General features: G+C 34.1%; 1 protein-coding gene across 1 annotated transcript; it reads right to left on the reverse strand.

Moving 5' to 3' along the window:
• Window positions 1-5,684: 5,684 nt before the first annotated feature.
• TMEM18 (transmembrane protein 18) lies at window positions 5,685-16,219 on the reverse strand. The gene is made up of 5 exons (XM_074209571.1): window positions 16,104-16,219; window positions 11,825-11,945; window positions 9,834-9,888; window positions 7,866-7,959; window positions 5,685-7,774 (listed from the first exon to the last, which is right to left on the reverse strand). Exons 1-5 carry the CDS (start codon window positions 16,152-16,154, stop codon window positions 7,676-7,678), a joined length of 420 nt encoding a protein of 139 aa, XP_074065672.1. The 5' UTR covers window positions 16,155-16,219; the 3' UTR covers window positions 5,685-7,675.
• Window positions 16,220-27,250: the final 11,031 nt, after the last annotated feature.

Below are 27,250 nucleotides of genomic sequence, written 5' to 3' on the forward strand. Positions count from 1 at the left end.
ATAGAACAGTAGTGTTCCATGACATACATATAGCACAGTTTGTTAAGCCATTTTCCAAATGAAGGATATTCACTTATTTTCCAGTTCTTTGCCACCACAAACAGGGCTATGAATATTTTTGTACATGTGATGTTTTTACCCTTTTTCATCAACTCTTCAGGGTATATTCCCAGTAGTGGTATTGCTGGATTAAAGGGTATATGAATTTTTGTTGCCCTTTGGGCATAATTCCAAATTGCTTTCCAGAAAGGTTGGATGAGTTCACACCTCCACCAACAATGTATTAGTGTTCTAGATTTCCCACATCCCTTCCAACATTGAACATTGTCTTTTCTGGTCATAATGGCCAATCTAAGAGGTGTGAGGTGGTACCTCAGAGATGTTTTAATTTGCATTTCTCTAATAATGAATGATTTAGAACATTTTTTTCATGTCTGTGGATCACCTTGATTTCCTCATCTGTAAATTGCCTTTGTACACCCCTTGATCATTTATCAATTGGGGAATGACTTGTTTTTCTGAAAATTTGATTCAGTTCTCTATGTATTTTGGAATGAGTACTTTGTCAGAAATACTAGTTATGGGATGGCTAGGTGGCGTAGTGGATAAAGCACTGGCCCTGGAGTCAGGAATACCTGGGTTCAAATCCAGTCTCAGACACTTAATAATTGCCTAGCTGTGTGGCCTTGGGCAAGCCACTTAACCCCATTTGCCTTGCAAAAACCTAAAAAAAAAATACTAGTTGTAAAAACTGTTTTCCGATTTACATTTCTTTTTATCTTGGTTACAGTGGTTTTGTATTTTTTTCTAAAACAAGTCTATTAATATCTATCCTATTAATTTATTTTGCAGTTAACACATAATGAAAATAATTTTTAAGATATATTTTATCCATAAATTTGTTGCTATCATTATAAACATGATATGAAAATGGACTTTAAAAGATCAGCCACCTTATCCAAATCTCTTGGAGAAAAACTGAGATGATGAACTTACTTGATCAGTTATAAAGTTTGCAAGAAGTATAACTGTGCCATCTCTTATGTCCAAATATTAAAGAATGATGACATTTATATATCATTTCAAAATGAATTCCCTTGTAACCATAATGTGAAATAGATAGTAAAGGTATTAAACCCATTTTACAGTTAACTAAACTGGTTATGTACATTCTTTTGAGACTATAGCCAGGGTGATAGAGCATTAATCTGGTCAAATCACCTGTTTAAATAAATATTAGGCTCCTGTTAATTTATCAGGAACTATGATAAGCTCTGAGGATACAAAGATAAAAAACCTGAGTTTCCAATCCCAAATGAAAAAAATATCTACTGGGAAAACAATATACAAACAACTATGTAAAAAAAATTTATTATGGTCACACAACTAGTCAATTTGGAATCTTTGAACTCTTATGTGACTCAAATGAAGTATTTACTAAAAAGATTTAATTTTTGAAATGCTTTGATTTATAGGTTGTGTGGTACCTGGATGTTTCTTCTGGCTAGTGATACATGTTTAGTCAACATAATAGGAGCATAATTGAAGAATTATCATTTTTGTTGTTTTTAAACTATATATTTTCACCAATGAAAGTTCAATTGGGAAATCACAATATTTCAAAGGCCCATAAATCTAGAAAAAATAACGCCCCCCCCCCCAACTTAGCAACTGTCTAATACAACATCTTCATTTAAAGGTGAAAATAACATCTGGAGATAAAGCAACTTTTGCAAAATTAAAGAGATGGGAGACATCAAAGGCAGAATTTGAGCCTGATCTCAAAGAAAAAACTCAGTGATCTTTCCACTGTTCCATGCTATATCTCCACATTTTTATTGATGTTGTTTTTGTGGCTCAGACATAGGATTTCTTTACACAGGAGATTCCCAGTGAGGACTTATTCTATTTATGCACAGTTAATTATTCAGTAGCATAAAGTATGGGCTGCTTAGGATAGTGGGAGGTTAAAGGTCTGTCTCATAGTTTTGGGGCAGAACTAAAATGGCGGCATGAAGCTACATGCTCCTAGAGTTTTTCCCTACCAAAGATAAATGCAGTCTCTACTCTGACAATGAAACTACAGATTCCACCAAGAAAAAGAGAAGTTTCAAAGAAGTTTTCAACAATAGACATCGTGGAAGATCTTCAGTGAAGGTCTGTGTCTTTAGGGGAAAAGGGGAAGTAAAGCCAGAGGGCAGAAGTGCAGGAAAGCCAATGGGAACCTTTTAGCCACAATGCAGCCCAGGTCCTGACAGCTTGACAACAGCAGAGATCCTGGCAGGGAGATAACAACCCAGTAGGGAGCATCCCAATGCCAAAAATTTCTAGGGGAAAAACTGAGTGAATTATGAGTAAACAGTTAGCAAAACTTTAATAAAGGGGGACCTATGCCTCCTTCTCTCAGAACCAGATAAATCTAATTACAAAATAAACAAGAAGGAATTTAAGAAAGTAAATAAAATATTAGAAAACATAGATATGATAGCTCTCTGGAGAAAATTTAATGGGGATCATGGCACCTATACCAAAATTGGCTGTATTATAGGGCACAAAAACTCTACAATCAGATTCAGAAAGGCAGAAATAATAAATGAACACTTCTCTGACCATGATGCAAAAAAAAAAAAAATTACATGTAATAGAGTCATGGAAAGATAAATCAATAACTAATTTGAAACTAAATAATTTAATCTTCAATAGTGGATGGATCAAACAGCAATTAATAGAAATAATCAATAATTATATCCAAGAAAATGAAAATGAGACATCATATAAAAATTTATGGGATGCAGACATGGCAGTTTTGAGGGAAACTATATTTCTAAATGCCTATAGGAATAAAATAGAGAAAGAAGAGATCAATGAATCGGGTATGCAACTAAAAAAGTTAAAGATCCCCCCCCCAAATCAAATTAGAAATTCTGAAAATCAAGGGAGATTAATAAAATTGAAAACAAGAAAACCATTGATCTCATAAATAAGAGTTGGTTTTATGAAAAAGCCAACAAAATAGACAAAACTTTTGTTAATTTGATTTAAAAAAAATAAGAAAACCAATTACCAGTATCAAAAACAAAAAGGGCAAACTAATGACCAATGAGGAGGAAATTAAAGAGATAATTAAAAAATATTCATAGCAGCTTTTTTTTTGTAGTGGCAAAGAATTGGAAATTGAGTGGATGCCTATCAATTGGGGAATGGCTAAACAAGTTATGGTACATGAATACTATGGAATATTATTGTTCTATAAGAAATCATAAATGATTGGACTCCAGAGAATCATGGAATGATTTATGGGATCTGATGACAAAAGGGAGAACGAAGAGAACAATGTACACATTAACAACACTGTGAGATGATCAACCTTAATGGAAGCAGCTCCCCTCAGCAACTAGCTTAAGTTGCATACCTCTCAGAGGACAACCACATTAGACCATCAATGGACAATGTTATTCCCCATCCAGAGGAAGAAAAACAAAACAAAAAACCCTTCAGAGTCTGATGAACACTTTAAAAAAATTAACCCTTATGTATCTCTTTCCCTTAATCCTAATTCCTCATATGGAAAATGATTAATTAGTAAATATGTTCATCAAAAATATGTATGTTAACCTGACTTTGCCACCAAGGGGGAGTGGGGAGAATGGGAGGAAATTTTGTAATTTAAAAACATACATAAGCATATGGATGAATTTTGAAAAAAAACTTTCAAAACATGTATTTTAAAGATAAAATATCAATTTAAAATTGATTAAATGATTAAATAACCAACACTTATCAGAAATAGGGATTGGCCTCAGGTCTTCCTGAATCCAAGGCCAACTATCAATCCACTAAACTATGCTGCTGGCATTTCCTTGTCCTGAAACATTTCAGAACCACAGAAATCAAGCAGTACCGATATATTTTGCCAAATTGCTTTTCAGAAAGGTTGGATGAGTTCACAGCTCCACCAACTAACATTTTTTGTTTATTTTTGGCTAGGAAATAGTGTTAAGTGACTCTCATGTCCTCATGACTCCAGGGCCAGTGCTCTCTCTGTCCACTGCACCATCTAGGTGCCCCTTGATAAAGCATTTTTGATCTACCATGAAATTTTTTACTATGTTTGAAAGTGTTTAAGTGCCTTTTATGTAACAAGACACTAAAAATTAAATAAAAAAGGAAAAATAGCTTCTGTCTTCAGTTTATTTTCCCTAGGACACAAGATGTAAGCACACATACATATATATGTGTGTGTGTGTCTGTGTTTATACATACATACATACATACATATGCATATAGATTTACATACATACAAACACCAATTTGAGATCCAGGTCAATGACAGGAAGATTAATGAAGAAAGGATTTCCTTAGGATACAGTAGCTCATAGGATTATTTCTTATAGATTAGGGGTTAGGAAGGGACATAATTCTAGGCATGGGGGAGAGAAGTGGGTTTCAACTTGTGGAAGGACATAAAGAAAGTTCAATAATAGCTTAGCTGGAAGAAATATTCATGAAGGGAAATATGAAATAAGTATGGGATGAATGTGGTTTGGCGCTAGACAGGGGATAACTTTAAATATAAATATTTAGAATCTGTATTTTATAGAAGAGACTTCAAGGGAGCCATTTGGTCAGACTCTACATGATATTTTTATATGATTAATATAGTATTAGGTATTTAGGTTTGTAAGACACTTCTAAAAAAATAACCACAACCAAACACCAAGAGATTTATAATATACAGTTGAATATAAAAATATTAGGCAACTTTGAGAACAAGATCAGATCTAAACTTTTTTTAAATTTAAAATCCTTAAAATGTTTCCCCCACCACCACCAACAGACTTGATAATGTAAGTGATGTGAAAAGATCTAAACACAATTAAGACAATTTCCCCAATCCTTTTAGAACTTTTAGCATTTGTCAAGAATATTTTTATTCCATTAAAGCTAAGGATTCAAATTATATCCAAGGTAATTCTAGATTCAGATAAAAATTGAAATAAAATACAATAAGGTTTAATTTGTAGACAAAATCATACTTTTGTTTTAAAGTCAAATATATAATCTTTTAAAGTCAAATATATAATCTTTGAGGAGACAGGAATGGGTACAACTCTCATTTTAAAACTTACTTCAACCACTAAATCACTCTAACAATGGTAATAAAAGGATAAAAATTCTTATCTTTTAAAATTCAATATAGGAATATTTTTGTTGTTTTCTCATTAGCTACCCTTACCTCTATTATGATGATGTAGTTACTGAGTTTGACATCTACAGGTAGAAATCTTCATAACAAAGTCTTTATACTTTCAAAATGTTACATATGAAAAATAATGTTCTCTTTCTTCAGTGTAAATTTAGATTATTGTACAGTATGCTAACTCTTCTCCATCTCTGGTATTATTTTGCATACCAAATTAGTAATTTCAGAAGAATATTATGTTCATTTATTCAGTTAATATTCAAGCCTTACTGAAACTATACAAATTAAAGGGTCTCATATATTCATAGTCTGAAACAAATTAAACTGGATTTATGACCACTTAAATATTAAAACATAATACATAATAATGATAGCATATTTCTTTACACTACTACTTCATATTCAATGCCCAAGGTTATACTTAATAAGAAGTATGATATCAAGTTTTAGAGAGCCAATAAAACACTTTCTAGTTATAGGATTCTCCCTTATTTTTTTTTTTAGATTAAGCTAATCCATTCTGTAAAGTGACAAATAACTATGGCTATTTGTGGCTAGGATGTATTTAACTATTCAGAAAGGACAGGTTTATTTTTAACTATATTGGATTTAACTCCCAAATATGAGATTTTGTGTTTTTCAAATTTTCATAAATTCTACATTCAGTTGTGCATTGTTTTTATTTGCAGACCATTAAGATTAGAATTTTTTAAAATGAAACTATATATATGTATATATATATACACACACATGTATATATATATATATATATATATATATATATTTGGAGGACAGGAGCAGGCTTAACTCACAAAATGTGAAGAACTGTCACTTTATTTAAAAAATAGGGGGGGGAAATTTTTTTAAAGTAAAAAAAATGAGAAGTAGCACAGTGATAGAGCAACAGGTCTGGAGTCAGGAAGACTTGAGAATTCAAATCCAACCTCAAATCAGACACTGTCTGTGAAAGTCATTCAACCTCTTTTTAGCTCAATTTTCTCATCTCTAAAATGGAGACAATAATAACAGTGACCTGCAAGGATTGATGTGATGATCAAAGGAAATAAAATGTGTAAAGTGCTTAGTGTGGCATCTGGGACACAGCAAACACTATATAAATTTTAGCTATAAGTAATGACATAGCTATCACTTTGCCTTCTGAAATATATTTTTACTTTTCCCTACAACTACCTCTCATCATTCTTTATATAATAGTACAATTCTAAACTGAGATGGAACTTGAATGTTACTTCATGAGTGAGGTTTACAAATTAGGGTACATCACTACATTGCTAATATAAAATGAATGATATTCTCCTTTTGATGGCCAGAAACCTGAAAATTCAAAAACAAACCTTACAAAGAAAAATGGATGATTAAACATCTCATTTAAGCATATTAGATAAATAATTTTCTAATATTTTCTGAAAGTATAAGTCTCTGACAATGTAAGTTGCTCTATCATTCTCCTCTTAGAAGATTCTGATGTATGCTTACTTAAAAGTCTTAGTTCATTAATGCTTAAGACTTTTGGATACCTTGATTAATGAATTCTTAAAAAATGCTTTGTAAAATATTTCTTTAAAAATATATATTTTTAAAGAAATATTTTAAAACTTTCATTATAATTCACTCTATCTCATAGATTTTATTTGGTCATGATGGAACACACAATCTACAAAAACAATTTTTGTGGACAAATTATATGAGATTATAATTTAAGAAGTAATCCATTAAACAGATTTTTATAGGATATGAAAGTCTGTTTTAGATGAGGACAGTTAAATTTATATCAAAGCTAATTGTGTCAACAAGTACTATAGTTTTGTCAAAGATTACTGTCCAATAAAAAAATTTAATGCTTAAAAAATTATAAAATAAATAAGGTGTCAAACCTGCAACCACCTCACAACACTGCTGAGTGTGTCTGAACAAGATTAAAATATAATATTTAGGAAATATTTAACAAAATAAAGAAAAATTTTTACAACATAGATAATGACAATATTTGATTTCTTTCCTAAGTCAGCATGTGGTCAGCAGGGGAATTTTTACATAAGGCTGAGTAACATCACTGATACAAATAATCACTCTATAACTTAACAAACTCAAATCTGATTGCTAAATCAGCAAATACATATATAGTTCAGTTAGAACACTAAAAATATTTAAATTACAGAACTAGGTTCATCATTCATGCTATTTTAATCTGTAACAATAATGAAATATCAGTATAATACAATTTTACAGCTGAAGAAAACACAGGCAAATTTAATGTTAAAGACTTATATCAAATAAGTGAAATATTTTCCTCCATCACAGTGAAGACTGAAATAAAAGAACATATGGTTGCTTCAAACCATGAGCCTACTAGTTATCACTGCAATATATCCTATTGCAGGATACAGAAATACTAAAGTAAAGCTAACAGCTAGAAAATGATAGAAAATCTAATGTAAAAGTTCATCCACATTATTCTGCTTTCCTCCTCTTTTCTCTTTCTGCTTTCCTTTTTTGTTGCAGCATCTTCAACTCAGTCATCACAGCCAGTGTCTTACGCACCCATGCAATCTACAAAATAAAATATTTGTGATCAATAAATGCAACTGAAAATAAACTGTGAAAGAGAAAATTAAACTTTATTATTTTGTAATAGACTTACCACAATGATCATAGCATTTAACAGCAAAGGTGCTGAAAAAACCAGGGAAATAAACATTCCTCTTGAATCAAAATATTGGTATTTAGAAAATAATCTATATGTAAAATTAAAAAAAGGCAAATGTTAGTTGTATAAAACTTTTTTAAAAAACTCACATATATAAAAATCACTTAAAAAGATATATAGGTCAGTGTGTTACTACATCATAAAACAATTTCTGAATTTATTTCCTTCCCCAACTCCTTTGAAGTTTACTGTGTTACTATGTCCATTAACAAGGTAATAATGTATATTGTGCTATACAGAAATTATCAGATAAGAAAAATGGACTAAACAAGATTAGTAAAATAGACTAGGTATATAAAAAAGAAAAATCAACTATGAGAGGAAGCCTAAGGAAAAGATCTTAGCTAAAACCATCCTTTCTGAAATTACCAAGAGATTTCTCTTGGCTTCAAATTCTGAACCTTGAAACAAATAAAATAATTATGCATTATCTTTATACACACATATTCACATATATATCATTCATACCTTGCAGTTTCTTTCTAAAGAGGCAAATAAAGGGAACTAGTTTATTTAATAAATGTTCTCTTGCTAATTTTTCTCCCCCTCTTCCCCTCTTTTCTACACTTTAAACATACACAAACCCACAAACTTACACATTTGTAAATAAGGAGCTTGGAAGAAAATATTGTAAGATGGTTAACATAAGAATATAAGGTTTCAAGACTGGGAAATGAAAAACACATACACAGAAATACTAAATAAACCTACTTAAAGGCTTTACATCTGCATATAATGAAGGTTATCATTAAAAAAGGAATCAAGATCATGTTGGACACAGTGACTGAGCAACTTCACAAAAGGAAATGGACTATAGTTATCCTTCCCTAACCCTAACCCTAGCCCTAAATCCTAACCCTGGTGAATAGCCAAGAATAGGTCCAGTCCAAGACTCGTTTGTTTGCTGTTTAGATTTTGAAGGATATGAGTGAGTGTGAAGAGCAATTGCTTCTGTTCTGGCCAGAAAATGATTGATTCTTCTGTGAAGCTGTAAATTAAGCCATCCTTTGCTTCAATTCTTACCTAGTTTTTAATTACTGAATAAGTGTTGCCTCAGACAGATTAACATTTGGGAGAGACCTTAGCTTAAAAAGTTTGAGGTCTCCCACTACATCCAGGGGCCATCATCGGTTGTCCTAACCACCAAGTTCACTTTCCTGCCAGAGAACAACCCTGGAGGTCTTTATTAACCTCATTTTACAGATGCAGCTTAAAAGACTTGCTTACAATTCCTTGTAATTTCTCAAATTCCTTTAAATATTAACATATATTGTCTTACTTATATAGTCAGCTAATGCCAAATTGATTTAAACTGCCCATAATTTATCAGTTTTTTTTTTATTCTCTATTTCCTTCTGTACTATGATTTATATAGAGTAGCTCAGAAAAGATTTTGGACTTTGCTCAGAGGTCCCTGTATAGGAAAATGCTGTTAATAAAGAAATTGAGTTTTTATGGGCTAGTCAGTTTCCAAAAACACATTCAGTCTTTCAGTTAGAGAGAAAGTATCAATAAGGAAGCTGCAAAATTATATATTTTAAGATATAAAATTATAAAGGGCTCCTGTCCCGATTGACAAAACAAGTCAAGGGGAAGGGGAATCCAAACTCAAAGAGAAGAAAGGGTTGGGAGGTGGTGTTAGAAAATCTCTTATTAACTTTGCTCTACTAGATTTTTACTTATTTTACAATACATTTCTCAATTATAATTTTACACTTGTTCAGGCCATAGGAGGGAATCTTGGGCTACTTGTGGCAAGGCAACAAATTTGACATTTGTTTTCCAAAGCATCAATAAAACAGAAAAAAATCTTAGAAACAGCTCCAAGAACTGTACCTTAGGAAAAACACAGGAAAATCTTACAAAGTACTAATCAAAAACTTATAAACAAATCATTTTTACCTCCAATTCATAGCAGCCAATTCATTGATGTATTCCGCACAATACACTAAAATTACTGGAAAAAAGAAACAAGTCATAGTAAAAATAACTTTGGTTTGAATAGTTATAACATGTTAATCATTAAAATAAATTTTAAAAATGACTTCTTATAAAATAACATTAAAAGAGAACTAAGTAACTGACAGGAAACAAGTTTATATTCAGAGGGAAGGCTGAAGAAGAGGAAATAAAGGCATCTATAGTGACTACTATATATTAGCCACCGTACTGAACACTTTACAAACACTCTCATTTGATCTTCTCAACAACACTGTAAAGTAGGTACTATTATTATCCTCATTTTATAATTGAGGAATATGAGACAAACTGAGCTTAAATAATTTCCCTAAGATTACAGTTACTGAGGTTGGATTTAAACTTAGGTCTTTTTTGAATCCTAGTCCAGAAATCTAGCTAATACACCACCTAGCTTTCTCAAAAAAAAAAAAGGTATAGCATAATGAATCTTACGCATCAATTCCCTCATTTTACTAATTAAGGCACTAAGGTTAGATGTTTTAACAAAATCCTCAAAATGATATATGAGACACAGTTGGCCCTAGAATTCAGCATTCTTACAAAATGCTGCCCTAACCAAACTCTGTTACTCACAAAGCATGCTTAACAGTAACAGTTTGAGATAATAATTGTAAAGTGCTTAGTACAGACCCTGGCATACATAAATGCTATTATTATTAATTATCATTAGCTTATTGATAGGTTTTATTTATTTAGTGCTATGTTTATTAAAGAGCACAGAACACCATCCTGGCTGAGCACTAATATTTTACAATGGCATTCTTCACTTCCCCTTCCCCTTCCTTTTCCCTCTTGCCTTCCTTCTTATCATCAATCTATCTTCAATCTATCTATTGGGATAGGGAGATTTTGAAATTGTGATTTCATGTGTATCAGGAAAATTTCATTTTAGAAACTCTCTTCAATAGAGAAATAAAAAAACTCTTCTGCATTAAAGGTTTTAACAATTATGTAGGAGTACTGGGAAATTAGGTGACATGCCCATGGCCACACTGCTATTGAGAACTAAAACTAGTTCTTTCTTTTTTTTTTTTTTTTTAGGTTTTTACAAGGCAAAAGGGGTTAAGTGGCTTGCCCAAGGCCACACAGCTAGGTAATTATTAAGTGTCTGGGACCGGATTTAAACCCAGGTATTCCTGACTCCAGAGCCAGTGCTTTATCCACTACGCCACCTAGCCGCCCCTAAAACTAGTTCTTTCTAACACCAAAGTCAGGTCTCTATTCATTATACCAACACTGCCTATCACCATTTTAATTCATATATAATTAGAGCTGTACTGATAATTAACAATTGTGTTTATTTACATGGAAATAAAATGAAGGATCACGTGGAACACAAAGGAAAATGTTATCTAACAGTTTTAAGCATATAGCTTGCCTGTTCAATAAGATTATAAACTCCACAAAGGCAGAATTCATGCATTTTTCTCTTGAATGGCAATGGGGTTACATGACTTGCCCAAAGCCACACAGCTAGGTAATAATTAAGTGTCTGAGGCAGATGTGAACTCAAATCCTCCTGACTCCAGGATCAGTGCTCTATTCACTGCACCACCTAGCTGCCCTTAATTCATGAGAGAGGAAGGGGAGGGAGGGAGGGAGGGAGGGAAGGAGAGAGAGAGAGAGAGAGAGAGACAGAGAGAGCGCCTTTATGAGTTGCTTTGGCTAAAAAAAAAAAAGTGCCCAACCTTCTGGCAATACATGTATTTCTCCAACATTCACCTAGTCTGATGACTTCACATACTAAACATGTAATTGGCTGTTAGGCACCAACTTAATATTTCCAGATTACCAGTATTTGGAACTATCAAGAATTCAGGGTCACTTCATTTCACTATGAAGTATATCTGTATAACTTGGAAGCATTACTTCATTTAGATAGCTTAGATCCAAGAACTGTTTTTTTAACTCACCCAAACATAGGAAATGCCCAATCTGAAGTCGATACCGTTGAAAAGTAAAGTACGTGAGCAACAAACAAAGTATGTGGAAGCCTAAAAGTCCTAGTAACCATGGCTCAGACCAGTCAGTGTGCTATAAAAAAATAAACATAATAAACTTATTACAATAAAATCAATATGTTATTAATGAAGTAGTTACCAGTCCTCAAGCAGAAATGGACCTGGAATCATTGCTTGGGCAATGCTCTTTTTATTGTAGACTGGGAAAAATCTCTTTGAAATGCCTCCATTGATATTAAGCAATGTTTCATGAGCCTTGCTATTTCAAGAAATACACACAAGGAAAACTGGGAGAGGGGAGGGTTGGGAAGAATATAAAGAGAAATAAGAGAAAAACAACAAAATGAACTAAGGGTATAATATATGGTTTCCTTAGGGAAGCTCAACATGAGGTCTAGGGATCTTGCTTTAAAGCATGTACACTAAAACGGCATCACTCTGAGAGGCAGGAGAAAGCATAAAGCAAAGTAACAGGAGTAAGGCATTTCTTTTCTATCTATATCTTCAGAACAGTGTTCTAAACATGGTAAGTATTTAATAAATGCTCTTACATTTATTCATTCACCTTGCGGTGCTAAACACACTGTAACTATAGGTATCTCTATCAGGCAAATTCAAATTCAGAATAAAGAACATTGGTTTGGAGGTCTGAATTAGGCTATATTTTAGATGACAAAGATTCTTCTGACATCTTGTCTCACATTTGATAGATGGGGAAATTAATCTTGGAAAACTGAAATTGTCCAATTGAATTGAATTGTTCAAAAATTGTCCAAATTGAAATTGTCCAAAATCGTAAAGCTACCCATTATCAAAGTCAGTATCTGAATCAGATTGCTTTCACAATATCACACAGTCTATTAATTTTACAATAAATTGGCTTCATGGTACTGGGCAAAACTTTTGTTTTCTAAGCCACACCCTGCTTTTCTGGAGAATGACTGGAAAGCAGGGAGATTTTGTGTCATGGACCTTTTGGTAAACTGGTTAAGAGCTATGAAAAACTTTCTCAGATTATCTTTAAATGTATAAAATAGAAAGAAATCAATTATAGTGGTATACAGCTCTCAAAATAAGCTTTTTAAAAAGTTCATAAACCCAACATTAAGCAGCCTTAGATTAGATGATAGAATCAAAGAATTGAAAGCTAGAAGGTAGAGATATAGAATCTTAATTTTTTCCCTGTGTTTAGCACAATAAAAGACTAGCACTTAATAAATGTTTATTTATTATCTGAATGAAAGAGACATCAAAGGTAATTATTCCAAATGGCATATTATTTTGAATCCACTTTACAATAAAAGTGATCATATAGTCTTTGCTTGAAGATATCAAATAAAGAAGAACCCACTGCATAACACATTTCTTTTCCTTATAGTAATAACATTTTCATAATGTTAAATCAAAATTTGCCTTCCTGCAAAAAAAAATCAAATATGAGGAGGTACTGAGAAGCATGTAGTCTAATTATTTTGGTTTACTGATGAAGACTATTAGTATACTAATATAAACTATTAGAATTCTGGCCACGTACCCTTCATTAGGTCACTATATTTCCCTTAGCTATCCTTTCAATTAATTTGTAGGGAAATTCTCTATTTCTATTAAAGGCACCACAATTTTTCAAATCAACAAAATTCACAGGTTTAGCATTAACTCTGACTCATTTTTCCTCATTCTACCAATTTAGCTGCCAAATCTTGTTTTTATCTCTAGAACATCTCTCATTCTACTTTTTCCTTACTTTTTCAGCCAGCACCTGTATTTTTAGGCCCTCTACTCCTATCTGGACTACAGCAACAGTCTCCTTTTTTGTTTCATGGAACACATAGTTGCCAGTCATTAGCCTAAATCTCAATTCTGCCTTCCCCTTAAACTCTAGTGACTCCCCATTGCCTCTTCATTAAAAAAATAAAATTCTCTGGCTCAAACTTTCCTTTGCATCTTTATTATACAACATTCTAATTATAACAGACTTTGGTTCAAGTCAGACTGGCCTTCTTAATATTCCTCATGACTCTATGTCTTTCCACTGACTGTCCAGGCCTGCCACTCCTAAATCATTTCTTAGAATTTCTTGATTTCTTTAACTTAAGTACTAAGAAGCGTCTCCTGATTCCCACAGGTGTTAGTGTCCTCCCTAAAAAAATTACCTTCCATTTGTTTTGTATATAGTCTATACTGATCAGGGTTCATGTCCCATTTCTGGGGGGAGGGGGATTGTGGCAATGTGAGTCTGAGCAAGTCATTTAAACTGTGTCCCCAGACAATTCTAATAAGTTGCAGAGAAAGAGTTAAAGTGGTATAGAGGGGGCTTTTTTACCCAGAAATTTCTTATTTTTAAGAAATCAAATAAATTTGCATATAAGTATATACACATATTTTGTGCACATATATATATATATATATGTTTTATATGTATGTGTAGTTATCTGCCCTGATTGAATCCTGGAGCTCAGAGAATGTTTAATTTTTATCTTTGTATCCCCAGCAATTAGAACTGTGCTCAACAGAACAGATATTGCCTATTTGTTCAGCTCTAACTTTTCTAATTACAATTTTCTAATTACAATCTTGCTGAAACTCATGTCTTCTCTTCTGATTTCCCAGCCTTCAAATCTCTGCTAAAATATCCTCTTTAATCTTAGTGTGATCCCTATGAGATCATCTCCAATTTTTCTCTATTGTTTGTATGTAACTTCTTGCATGCTAATCTTCCTCCATTAAACTGTGACTTTGGAGGACAGGATTTTTTCCCCCCTTCACATTGTATCCCCAGGGCTTATCACAGTGTCTAGGACTTAGCATTTATTAAGTAAAATGTTTGTTGTACTTAATTTCTTGACTTGTGGGTTTCTTGACTTACAGAAATCTGAGGTCCACTGTGTTCTGATCCCCAGTTCAGGATTCACAGGAAAAGCATCATATATTTAATGACAGAATTAATTCTAAAGGTCATCTAGTCTAAAGCCCTCATGTTAACAGAAGAGGAAATCTGAGCCCTAGAGAATGTCAATTGATAAAAGTGTGCAAAAGTGCTAGATTTGGAATTATAGAAGCTGGGAACAAATCTTGCCTCTGCCTACTACCTGTGAGTCTTTTTAACCTGTTTGAGTCGCTAAAGTCCTGATTCCATTCCATTTAACAAATGTACTAATAAGTTTTATTTATTATTATTATTATTATCATCATCAATGAATGAATGGGATAAAGCCTGAGATTTCTTCAGTAGAATATTATAGATTAGAAATAGTAAAAGTTGTGTTATGTCCCTTCTGCTCCTCCTCCCCTGACAAGCAGTTTTATGTTACCTAGACCAGAATGTAAAGAGTAAACTGACTCTGTCTTACCTGGACAAGTCCAGATGGTTCTACATTCCTTGTCCTGGAGGGGCAGAACCTGTATCTGTTTGGATTCTATGCTTATTCTTTAGAGTAATTTAAGCATATAGATTGTTTAGGCCACATTTCCTCACTAAGGAGGATGGATCACGCTAGGATCAATGGATCTTGGATTTCCTGCTCTTTACCCCTTTTTCCTCTCTCCATGTTTAAGACAGAGCAATTCACGAGAACCGAATAAAATTTTTCTCTTCATACCTTGAGAAATCTCCAAATTTTATTTAAGCAACCCACCCATCAAGATGGTTGCAAGTCAAAAAACCAAAAAACCGAACAGTCTGGGCTCTCAAGGAACTTCCGAGCTCCCGGGTGATTTTTTTATAAGGTCAGAAAGGTCTAACTAAGGCACAGATTCAAATTCAGTCTTCTCCCAATCCATCAACAGGTTTTTGCTTGTTACTTTGTTACAAGCAAGGTCGAGCCTCAGGCGGATACAGCCAGGTCCAAAAGAAAGCTAACGGCATTTCCCTAGTTTTCTCTAAAATCTCTCTCAACCCTAAATTGTCAATTTTTGATCCCCTAGTTTTCTCTTTCTTCAAATGAAATCCTGGCCTGGCGGGGGGCTGGAGGCGGGCTGGGCCTCTGCGGCCGGAGCACATTCCCACGGCCCGGGCCGCGGCTCGCGGTGCGCACAGGGAGGACGCGGCGGGGGCTGGGGCTGCAGGGCGGCCCAGGCCGCGCCGGGCTCCGGCCGCTTCCTGCGGCCGCCGGGGCGCCCGCTGGCCGGCCGGAAGCGACTCCGCTCCTCCCGCCCCTCCCCCTCCCCCGCGCGGCCCTCCTCCCCAACCCGGAGACGCCGAGAGCCCGGGAGCCTGGCCGGGGCGCCTGACCGTGATCACGCGCTGGAAGCCCGTGGGCACAGGGTCCGGCCGCCACTGCATCTTCTGGGAGAGCCACGGGCCACGGCCGCCTTACGTCACCCATCCCCTGCGGGGCTCCGCCCACCCGCGGCCACGCTCCGCCCACGCTCCGCCAGCCGCCGTTCTGACGTCATGATCTTGGCTATCTCGAGACAGAGGAGATCTCGGACCTCAACTCTCGAGAGATTTCCTGAAGAGTTTGGTTTTTTTTTTTTTTTTTAAACTTGTTTTGGTAGAAATTCGCGCCTCGGGGAGTCTAGGTGGCGCAGTGGAAAGAGCGCCAGCCCTGGAGTCAGGAGTACATGGGTTCAAATCCGACCTCAGACACTTAATAATTACCTAAGTGTGACCTTGCGCAAGCCACCTAACCCCATTTGCCTTGCAAAAACCTAAATTAAAAAAAAAAATTCCCGCCTTATGTCTATGGACTCTGCTATCCCCATCCCGAGGAAGAAAAACAAAACACACACAAAAGCAACCCTTCAGAATCTGATTTAAAAAAATTATCTCTTATGTCTCTCTTTCCCTTAATCCTAATTCCTCACACTGAAAATAACTAATTCATAAACATGAATTCATAACTAATTCATAATAACTAATAATAACTAATTCATAAACATGAAAATATGTATGTACAAGGCTAACCTGACTGTTCACTGCTGAGGGGAGGGGGGTGGGAAGGAAATTTTGTAACTTAAACGTATACGTATACATATGGATGGAAATAAATAAATTGAAAAGAGTGAAAGAAAGAGATTACCTTGTTTCCTTTTTCTCACATGTTTGTGATTTATTCTGATACGCAGAGCAAACACTTATTAAGTCTTTTCCATGTTGGGCAATGTGCCGGCAGTGGCAGATCCCCTACTTCCCCCACTCCCCCAAGAAAAAAATACAATGTAAATGTGTAAATAACTTAAAACTCAGAATTATCTAAGGAATGTTCATTATTGGAACTTTTTGTTGATGTTATTGTACATGGAATGTAACTTACTTTGAAAAATAATTAAAAGGAAGCCATTGGATTGGCCTCCTGAACTGCATTAAACTTTTTTTTGTGGATGGTCCCCTGCTGTGAAGCTGCTCATCTATGGACTTTTCTGAGTTACATTTTTTAAAATAAAGGAAATACTAAATTTCAGGATGAGATTGATTAAAATAGATAGAGATAGAGATAGATAGCTAGCGAGAGAAAGAGAGAGAGAGAGAGAGAGAGAGAGAGAGAGAGAGAGAGAGAGAGAGAGAGAGATTTTTTTCTTTCAGATTCACAGATTACCCTCTCTGAAATCTATCCATGGATCCTCAGCCTAAGAAAGTCCTCTTCTTGCACACACACATACACACATGCACACACACACATGCTATACACACATAAGCACATGTACACATATGTCTAAAAACACATATATGCCCAGACAAATTCAAGAAGTCTTGCTACTTGCCTTCTATATTCCAGGCAGTATTGTTATGAAAAAGCAAAAGTCTTCTTTCTCAAAAGATTATGACCCATTACCAGAAAAAAATGGAAATAATCTAAAGACAGTGTTTCCTTTGTTTTATTTTGTAAGTCATTTAATGAAATTTTCTTTCGATTCTTCCATGATGAGATTACACTTAACACCCTGCAAATTGAGAAAAATATGATAAAAATTTTGCAATATACAATATAAAAGGAGTATGGAATGATAGTCACATTAATACCTTGTGGAGTTGTTAGATTGTGCAAGAATTATGGAAAGCAATTTCGAATTAGACAAAGTGAGTAAGACAGTCATACCATTTCAACCAGGGATTCCACTACTAAACTTAAGGTCCAAGAAAGCTTTCAATTAAAAAATCCAAGATCTCCCACTGCATCCAATGTCATCTCCAGTAGTGCTGATACATATGTGGCCACTGGCCCCAAATGACTTCAAAGGAGAAATTGAAGTTGCAACTTTGCCCAATGCTTCCTGACAAAACCAATTTACTTGCATGTCAGGACATTGCATCCCTGATGCCACATTCCCCTACTAGAACAAAGGACAAACAAAAACTATAACAACCTCAAATACACCAAAATATGAATAGTGGCACTGTTTGTGATAGAAAAGAATTAGAAAAAAATAGAGTGCCTATTAATTGGGGAATGACTAAACAAATTGAAATGTACAGATGTAATGGAATGTCCCTGTGCTGTTAAAAATGATGTATGTGATGAACACAAAGATACATGGAAAGTTCAACGCAAACTGATGATTAAAGTAAGCAGACAGAACCAAGAAAACAATATACACAATACCAATACAATATAATGAAAGAAAAAATCAAAAGTTAATCTAACAAAATTGTAAATACCAAGTAAGTCTCAAATGAAGAAATATGAGAAGACATCCTCAACTTTCTCTTAGCCATGATGGTAGGAGGTACAAACGTATTACACATTGTACATGTTTTTGAACTTTCTCAATATTTTTTCGCTTTAAAAAATATTTGTTAAATGTGATGATTATCTAGGAGGGGAATGGGAAGGATACTCGTGATAGCTATGGTGATATAAGAAACAAAGAATAACAATAAAACATTTTTAAAAACTTTTGATTACATAAAAATTATATTAGATTACATTATCTTTAGTTATATACTAAGTTCTTTGATCTATGGATTCTTTAGGAATACATTATTAAGTCTATAAACTTTAATCCTCTTTTCAGTGGACCTTTAATGAATATAATGTTAAGGTCATATGTCATTAATATTTCAACCTTTCTGTTTGAGAACATAGCTTTGCTAGGCTGGCCATGTTGTTCGAATGTCAAACATAGTTTTCCTAAAAATTATTTTATAAAGAAGACACACAAGGCAATCTCACATGGAGATTAGAAGAAATAATATACAAGGACACTCTTAAGGTCTCTCTAAAGAGCTTTGGAATCAATTACTTGACATGGGAGACTATCGCAAAGGACTACCAAGCAAGGCATGCCCACACCAAGAAAGATGCTGAGTTCTATGAGTGAAGAAGAATCCTAGGAGCCAGGAGCCGTGAGATTCTCAAATTTAGGGATACCTTCACTTGTGGTAGAGTGTTGGATTCGCTACAGTTGCACTCATCATACCTTGATTCCAACATGGTGATGTCATTTTGGTCCTCTCAGAATGAAGAACAAAATCTATCATTTGTTTTTGAGATCTTTATGCTTTATCTACTGTAAAGATGACATTTTTGTAAAGATGGCATGAACTGTGATAAGATGTGATCAGGAGTACTCTGGCCTCCCTGTTCAACTGCCAGCAGATGTTTATCAGCAGGCAGGAATTTGACAAATTTAGATCCTCTGTTTTCTTCTGCAAATGATTCTGAGTTAACTTGCATTTTTCTTCCTCCCTTCCTCCCTTCCTTCCTTCCTTCCTTCCTTCCTTCCTTCCTTCCTTCCTTCCTTCCTTCCTTCCTTCCTTCCTTCCTTCCTTCTTTCCTTCCTTCCTCCTTCCCTCCCTTCCTTCCTTTCTTCCAAATATTTAAATCATTTCTTCTAGAAATTCTATTTGACATTGTGACCCACCTGAGTTTTTGTTTTTGTTTTTGTTTGGGGGTTTCAGCTAGGCAATGGGGTTAAGTGACTTGCCCAAGATCACATAACTAAGTAAGTATTACATGTTTGAGGTCATATTTGAACTCAAGTCCTCCTGACCCCGAGGCTTTATTCACTGTGCACCTAACTACCCCTACCGGATTTTTTTATATGAGAGTTTCTTTGTAAATATTATTATCTTCTAGGTTTATGTTTTGGTCATCCTTGGCCTCAAAGTTCTTTATTAGTAGAACCTTTTACACTAGATCATTCTTTAGCCTCACTGAATTGTGATTTTGTGTTAAAGTCAGGGTCTGCGGTTCTGGATGAAATTTATAATTTATTAGTAATTTATAATTTATCATTATAATTGAATCATTAATTTATTATTCAGCTCTGTGGTTCTATTCCTATTTGGAGGAAATCAGTACTATAGGATAATTTCTCCAAGGATTGGTTCAGATTCCCTACTGTTTCTGCTACTGAGCCACTCAAGTAGCTCAATTCAGGTATGATGCTAGACAGTTGTATGTGTTCTTTCTGACAAACATCTACTCAGTACTGTATTTTGGCTATATCCCTATTTTGATCTGTTCATAAAAAATGACATGTGAATCCTTCTCAGATCTCTTGATCATAATTCATCTTATATTCTTTTTTTATAATTTTTTTTGGAGTATTTGTGAAGGAGAGCTGGGCTTTGTGTTTTTTTTCCTGCTCTATCATCTTTATCATTCTCCCAAGAGCTTTTCTACATTTTGTCTTTGATCAAAAATATATGGTCAAACAGTTTTGCTTGTCAAGAGTAATTTCTCTTCACTTGAAAATACACTTTAGTCATTTTAAAATCACTGTATTTAAGCGATTTTTTCCCAAGTCACAGATTAGTTTACCTTTTTAGATATTCAGCATTAAAACTGAAGACACATACATAAAATACATCCTAGTTCTCATAATAGGAATGTTGACTCAGAGGGGATTACAGAAATATTGTTCAATAAAATGTGACTTTATCTCAACTAGATTAATGAACCAAATAACTAAACCAAATAGGAATATACAGTAATAAATCACCTTAATGTTTTCCCTTATAAAATAAAAAAGAGAGAAAACTTTTTAGAAGGAAAATTGCAATCTAAATATATCCATGATTAATATTCTATGATTAATTTTGAGCAAACTATTTATTTTCCCATTTTAATTGGAAAATTCATAATCAGAAACTCATGTCTGATTTTTGTGAAATCATGATTTTAAACTCTGCTAAAATATATATATTTTTGCAAAAAGATATGTTAATTGATAAACATTTATTAAACATTTATCATTTTGCCAGATTCCATTAGATTCTGTGGATACAAAGAAAAAATATAGTCCCTACTTTAAGGGTGCTCACAATCTAAATGTAGAGAAAACTTACAAAAAACTAGGTGCAAATAAACTATAAACAGGATACACTGAAAAGAGCTAAATAGAAGGAAGGCATTGTAAGAGTGATCACAAAAGGCTTCCTATAGAAGGTAGAATATTTACTGGAACTTGAAGCCAGGGAAGCCAAGAGACAGACATGAGGAAAGAGAGCATTTCAAGCATAACAAACAGCCACTGAAAATACCCTCGGGCAGGAAATGGAGTAAGAACAAGGACAGTATCAGTGAATTAAAGAGTTTGAAGGTTTGAGTGAAAGTATAAGGAGACTGGAAAATCAAATGTGGAAACATAAAAAATTGCATATTTTATTTTGGGTGTGACAAAGAATCCCTGGAATTTATTGAGTATGGGCAGAACAATACCACACCTGTGTTTTAGAATGATAATTGGGGACAGCTAGGTGGCACAGTGCACCAGGCACCTGCCCTGGTGTCAGGAGGACCTGAGTTCATATCTGACTACAGATACTTAATAATTACCTAGCTGTATGACCTTGGGCAAGTCATTTAATCCTATTGCCTCCCCCCCAAAAAAAAACTTAAAGAAAAAAAGAAAAAAGAAAGATAATTGGCATGTGAATTATATTATGAAGGCAAAATAAATAATAGCTGACAGTACATTAATTAGGAGATAAGAGTAAGGAGTGAAGTTGACATCCTTTATTGCAAACATGATGAATAAGAAGGAGAGGTACTTTCAATAACAAGGAAGTTAAGGAGAAGTGAGAGTTTAGGGTGAAGATAAAGAAAACAGACTAGAAATGTTGAGTTTAGTATGTCCATGAGACAATCAATTTTATATGTCCAAAAACAATTGGAGATGCAAAATTAAAGGTGAAGACAGAGGTTAGGATTGGATAAATGGATCTGAAAATCTTTAGTAAAGAAATGATAAATGAATCTAGCGGAACTGATGAGATTACCAAGTGAAAAAATAAAAGGAAAACAATGCTTAGGACAGACCCCAAGAAATTAGGTTAACATCATGACCTGGATGAAGATATGGCAAAGGATACTGAGAAGGGGATCAGGTAGGTAAGAAAAACAGTAGGGAGGGAGTGGAGCCAGTAGGGAGGCAGAGTAAAGGTAGGGATTCCTCCTCAGATTACTCCTCCAAACCCTCCAAATACTTGTAAATAATGACTAAAGAAATTCAAGTGGCAGAACCCACAAAAATCAGAGTGAAACATTCGTCTAGTCCAAGACAACCTAGCAGTTTGACAATAGAGTCTATTAGGTAGGGTGAAAGAGAGAAGTACAGTCCAGTTCAGTCTGCATCAACACAGACCTGGCCCCAGCAAACCAAGGAGAAGTCTCATGGGGACTAGGGGCAGCGATTTCCAGACCTCTCAGGCCACAATAGTAAGGGACTGGAACAAATGGTCAGAAGGGCATTACAGTCTTTGCCCATCCTCCAATCCAGGTTACAGTACCAGGTGGCAGTCCCAGGCTGAGAAGGAGCACTATCAGACTATAACTTGCACTTACAGTGGAGCAGGGACCCTCCTCACAATTTCATGGCAGAAAAGAGTTTATGGTCATTCACATATCAGAATGTGCACAGGGCCAGAAAATCATACAACCCTTGGAAAAACTGAAACTTATATAGGTTCCTAAGTGCATCTCTGAAAACAACTGCACCAAACTGTAGAAACTTGGGACAGTGTGCCTTGCACCCTGAAAGTAGAGTCCTGCTTTAATAAAGGGTTATAAGTGAAATTATAGAATGGGGAAATTAACAAGCAACAGAAAAATAAATTTGATTTTAGACAGTTAATCTGTTGACAAGGAAGATCAAAGCACACATTTAGAAGAGGACAAAGTCAAAGCACCTACATCCAAAGCCTCCAAAAAATTTGGAGTGGTCTCAAATCATGGAAGAGCTCAAAAAGGATTTTGAAAATAAAATAAAAGAGGTGGAGAAAAATTGGAAAGAGAAATGATTACACAGGGCCAGCTAGAAAATCGGACCTCTTCAAAAATGGAATTTTGGAGATGAATTCTTATATAATTTAACTAGCAGAAGGTAAGATCTGAAAAACGTTGTTTCTGGCTGGTCCATCGCAGGACTGGGCCTTCAACTCAGGATTGAGCTGGGAGCTATTCCTTTATGGAATTATGCTATAGTCCTCCAAAAAGATGTGGATCTTGATCCTCCAGGATATAGGAGCCATCCAGTCACCACATTCATCAGAAACTTTTGATTGGAAGCCAGGCTGCCCATCTGGTCCAAAGCTATATTTAATATTAAAATGGTTTTGCGCCAGTTTGTCAGAGGTAAGTTGTTTGCTGGAAAAGTCTATCTGTGAGGGCTTTGCTAGACTATCTGAATTTTCAACACTAGTAAAAATATAAATCCATAGAAAAAGGAGTTATAGAAAAAAGGTATGAAAATGAATTTTTTTTTTTATGAAATCCACCCTGACAGAGATAATTTCCTTACAGGTGTACTAAACCTTCCCCACACAAATAATTTAGAAAGAGGGGAATTGCTTTACATCATACATACATTGCTGTTTACATCATAGAAGTAGTTTATTTGATAAATTGTCTGACTACTGATTATGGAAAATATAAACCTGAACGAGGAATAATTTTGAAGTTATGCTTTGAGTTAATTTATTGTTGACAGATCCCAGAACAAATAATTTTTTTTTTACCCTAGAGTTTAGTATGTAAAACCTTTAAACATGCAGACTAAAAGTTATTTTTTTCTGGGTTATGAATGAATTATCATGTGTTTAATTCATGGATAAATAATTTCTTTTTAAATAAGATTTTTAAATCAGCATGCATTTAAACTAGAAGATAAAATGATGAATAGATGGGTTTGGAAAAAACAAAACAAAACACTTATATGTACTTAATAAATATTAAAGATATATATTTTAATCATTGTTATTGTTAACCAATTATTATTGCTACATATAAATTTACCTTGTTTTAAACTGTAAGCAGTTGAATTTATTATATCATATGGAACTTTAATTTTCTCTGAATTTTGAATTTAGGTATTATTGTCTTTTGTTAAGCCAGTATTTAACCTTTCAAAGGATACAGAGATGTTCAGAACATGTTTTTTTGGGTTTTTTTTTGGAAAAATACTACAACTGAAGGCAGATTCCTGAAGAAATTCAGAAGAGGAATTTATGAAGATATTGGCAGGATCAGTGATTCAAGTTCTCTACAGCAATATTATGATTGTTTTTTCAATAGTACTACTTCCTCTCTGGTTGGTTCTAAGCCTGGCTATGCTACCCTGTCAATAATGTGTGACTGCAAAGTTGGCTATTCTAAAATATTTCTGTTATTTTTCCTGAAATCAAACAGTACAATTTTACCCCAGTATACTGAAATTAATCTGTGATTTTAGGTCTGAGGGAATAGTCTCAATATAATCTCATTCTTCCTCCTTTCATGAAAATTTCACTAACCATGACAGGACAGAATGTTTTATAATGAATCTTTTGTTTATTGTAAATAACAATTATCTCTGAAAATTATCTCTGAAACACTAAAATGAGATGCAAATATATATATATATATGTATATATATACATATATATATATATATGATGCTAATGCTTTGATTTTATCATTTTGTATTTTGTAACCATTGCTTTAATAAACTTCTTAAACTAGGTGACTAGGGAAAATGAAATTTGTCACCTCTTTGCTCATTTTTTAATAGTCATACATTCTTCTCTAAAATTGTGTAAATATGCCATTTCCCCCCCACCCTGAGTGATATGAGAATAATATATCATCAACAGAAATAAATTTTATGATAAATATATAAAAGTTTTGCTTTTTAATGAATCAATGAAGTTTATTATTGAAAAGTAACAAAAATTAAACTGCTGTTATGGGACAGCTAAGATATATGTGATTAGCTTTCAAAAGCTTTTATTGAGTAAAAAAAATCTGTAAAGTATTTAGGATGGCTATAGTTATATTAGTAGCCTTAAAATCTACGTTGTTAAACTAAGTGAGGGGGGTTTAGGGACAATGGAAAAGATCAGAGAAAGATAAGGGTTCAAAATTATTTATTCAAAATTTTGAGCCTGGAGTCATTAGGAAAGTAGTAAACTTTTTCAGGTCAATTTGAATATCCACAGATCCATATACATAAAAATGCCTAAAAGATGTGCTCTGGATTTATTTTAGCAATTATTTTTGGATCCTTGTAATTGTCTTTAATTTCTCATGTTGGATTGAGGCTTTCACTAAGAATTATATTTATTTGTTGTAAAGAAATTTTTAATACTGTATTAGATTATTTTCCAGTCAAATTGTCATGAATTCTTTAAGATTCTTTCTCTAATTTCTGCACTAGTTTAGGTAGCTTAATTTAGTGTCATTCCAAGTTCTGACATTTATAAAGTTGATTCTATAATATTTCCAAGGTTTTCATCATATGAACTAATTAATAAAAATTCAATGTGGTTAAGTTTTGTAAAACCCTTATAGTAAGTCTTATCATTAGCAACGTTTTCTCATTTCTTTGTCTTTGAAATTCCATTTTCATCATATACACAAATGTAACATATATATATATATATATATATATATATACATATGGTTGATCATATAAATGTACACATATGCATATATGTCTCTATATACACAATACATACATATATACAAACATAACTTTTTATAAGTGGATATTTTTATAGGAAACTGGAATTTAGCTAACAGAGGGGACAGAGTGAACATGACTGCTCATTTTATATTGAAAAATAAAGTCATTCATTTGAAGATACAGCTTTCTGTAAAAGTCATTACTAGAACTAGAGAAAATATGTCTCCATGATGAAAGTAAAGTTTTTTGAGGGAAGGCAGTGGAGAAACTCTGGAGGTGTTATGGAGGAGATTGGAACAAGTGGATGAATTCTTTTAAAAATGTATTTATTCAATTCATTTTTTTTGGCAAGGCAAATGGTGTTAAGTGGCTTGCCCAAGGCCACACAGCTAGATAATTATTAAATGTCTGAGGCTGGATTTGAACTCAGGTACTCCTGACTCCAGGGCCGGTGTTCTATCCACTGTGCAACCTAGCTGCCCCCAATCACTCATTTTTAACACTACTACAATAGCCATGTTGTAAAAGTAGACAGAACCCCCACACCCACAACAAAAGAGAAGCCTCAAGAAAAATAAAATTAAAAAAACATGCTTCAGTCTGTATTCAGAAAAATTCTAATTCTTTTATCTCTAAGTACCTTCTACCTCTCAATTCTTTTCTTCCAGTATATTGCATTGTCCCATGTTTAAAGACACTCCCATGTATGACACACCTTAATTTGGGGGCCTGAAATCTCAAAAAAAAAGTATTACATAAAATTATTGAAGTAAAGTTTTATTCACCATAAAATTCACTCAACTCCTCACCACTGTCAAAATCCTCATGCATTAGCTCATCATCATCTTTGTTTGATGATGAATCATTGTCTTGAGAGAGACTCTGATTACTCTCTTGCCTGTGCTCTGGTCTGAGGTTGACCACAAGCACTCTCTGGGCAAGTCTGTTGCTTGGACTCATGCTTAGGTCACTCCATTTCATGAACCTGAAGCACCATATGTGTCCTCCTTTGAAGTCAGTTCTATTCAACTCTGGTCATTTCATCAAGAAAGTTTGAAAGTCCCCTACTTCATTGAATGTTAATCTTGTCCTCTGAAAAAATACGTGCAGTTTTGCTGGGAAGTTGATTCTTTCCTTCTGGAAAATCATATTCAAATCTCTAAAATCCCTTAAATGTAGAAGATACTAAATCTTGAGTTAATCTGACTGTATCCATATCACATTTGAATTTTTCTTTCTGGCTGCTTGTAATATTTTCTCCTTTGCTTGGGAGTTCAGGAATTTGGCTATAATATTCCTGGAAGTTTTCATTTTAGGATGACTTTGAGTAGGTGATGGATGGATTCTTTCAATTTCTGTTTTACCTTCACCTTCTATGTTATTGGTGCAGTTTTGCTGGATAATTTCTTGAAAAAAATGACATCTAGGCTCTTTTTTCCATCATGGCACTCAGGTAGTTTAATAATTTTTATATTATCTTTCCTGAATCTGTTTTTCAGGTCATTTGTTTTTTCCAATAAGATATTTCACATTTTCTTTCAGGTTTTTCCA

This window comes from Macrotis lagotis, chromosome 1 (assembly GCF_037893015.1).
Source record: "Macrotis lagotis isolate mMagLag1 chromosome 1, bilby.v1.9.chrom.fasta, whole genome shotgun sequence".
Lineage (NCBI taxonomy): Eukaryota > Metazoa > Chordata > Mammalia > Peramelemorphia > Peramelidae > Macrotis > Macrotis lagotis.

Coding starts and splice junctions, on each gene's coding strand:
- TMEM18 (XM_074209571.1), bottom strand. CDS start 16,154: ATGCAGTGGCGGCCGGACCCTGTGCCCACGGGCTTCCAGCGCGTGATC. Junction 9,889..11,824: donor TGGGCATTTCCTATGTTTGG/GTGAGTTAAAAA, acceptor TCTTTTTTCCAG/TAATTTTAGTGTATTGTGCG. Junction 7,960..9,833: donor TTGGCTGCTATGAATTGGAG/GTAAAAATGATT, acceptor TTTTACATATAG/ATTATTTTCTAAATACCAAT.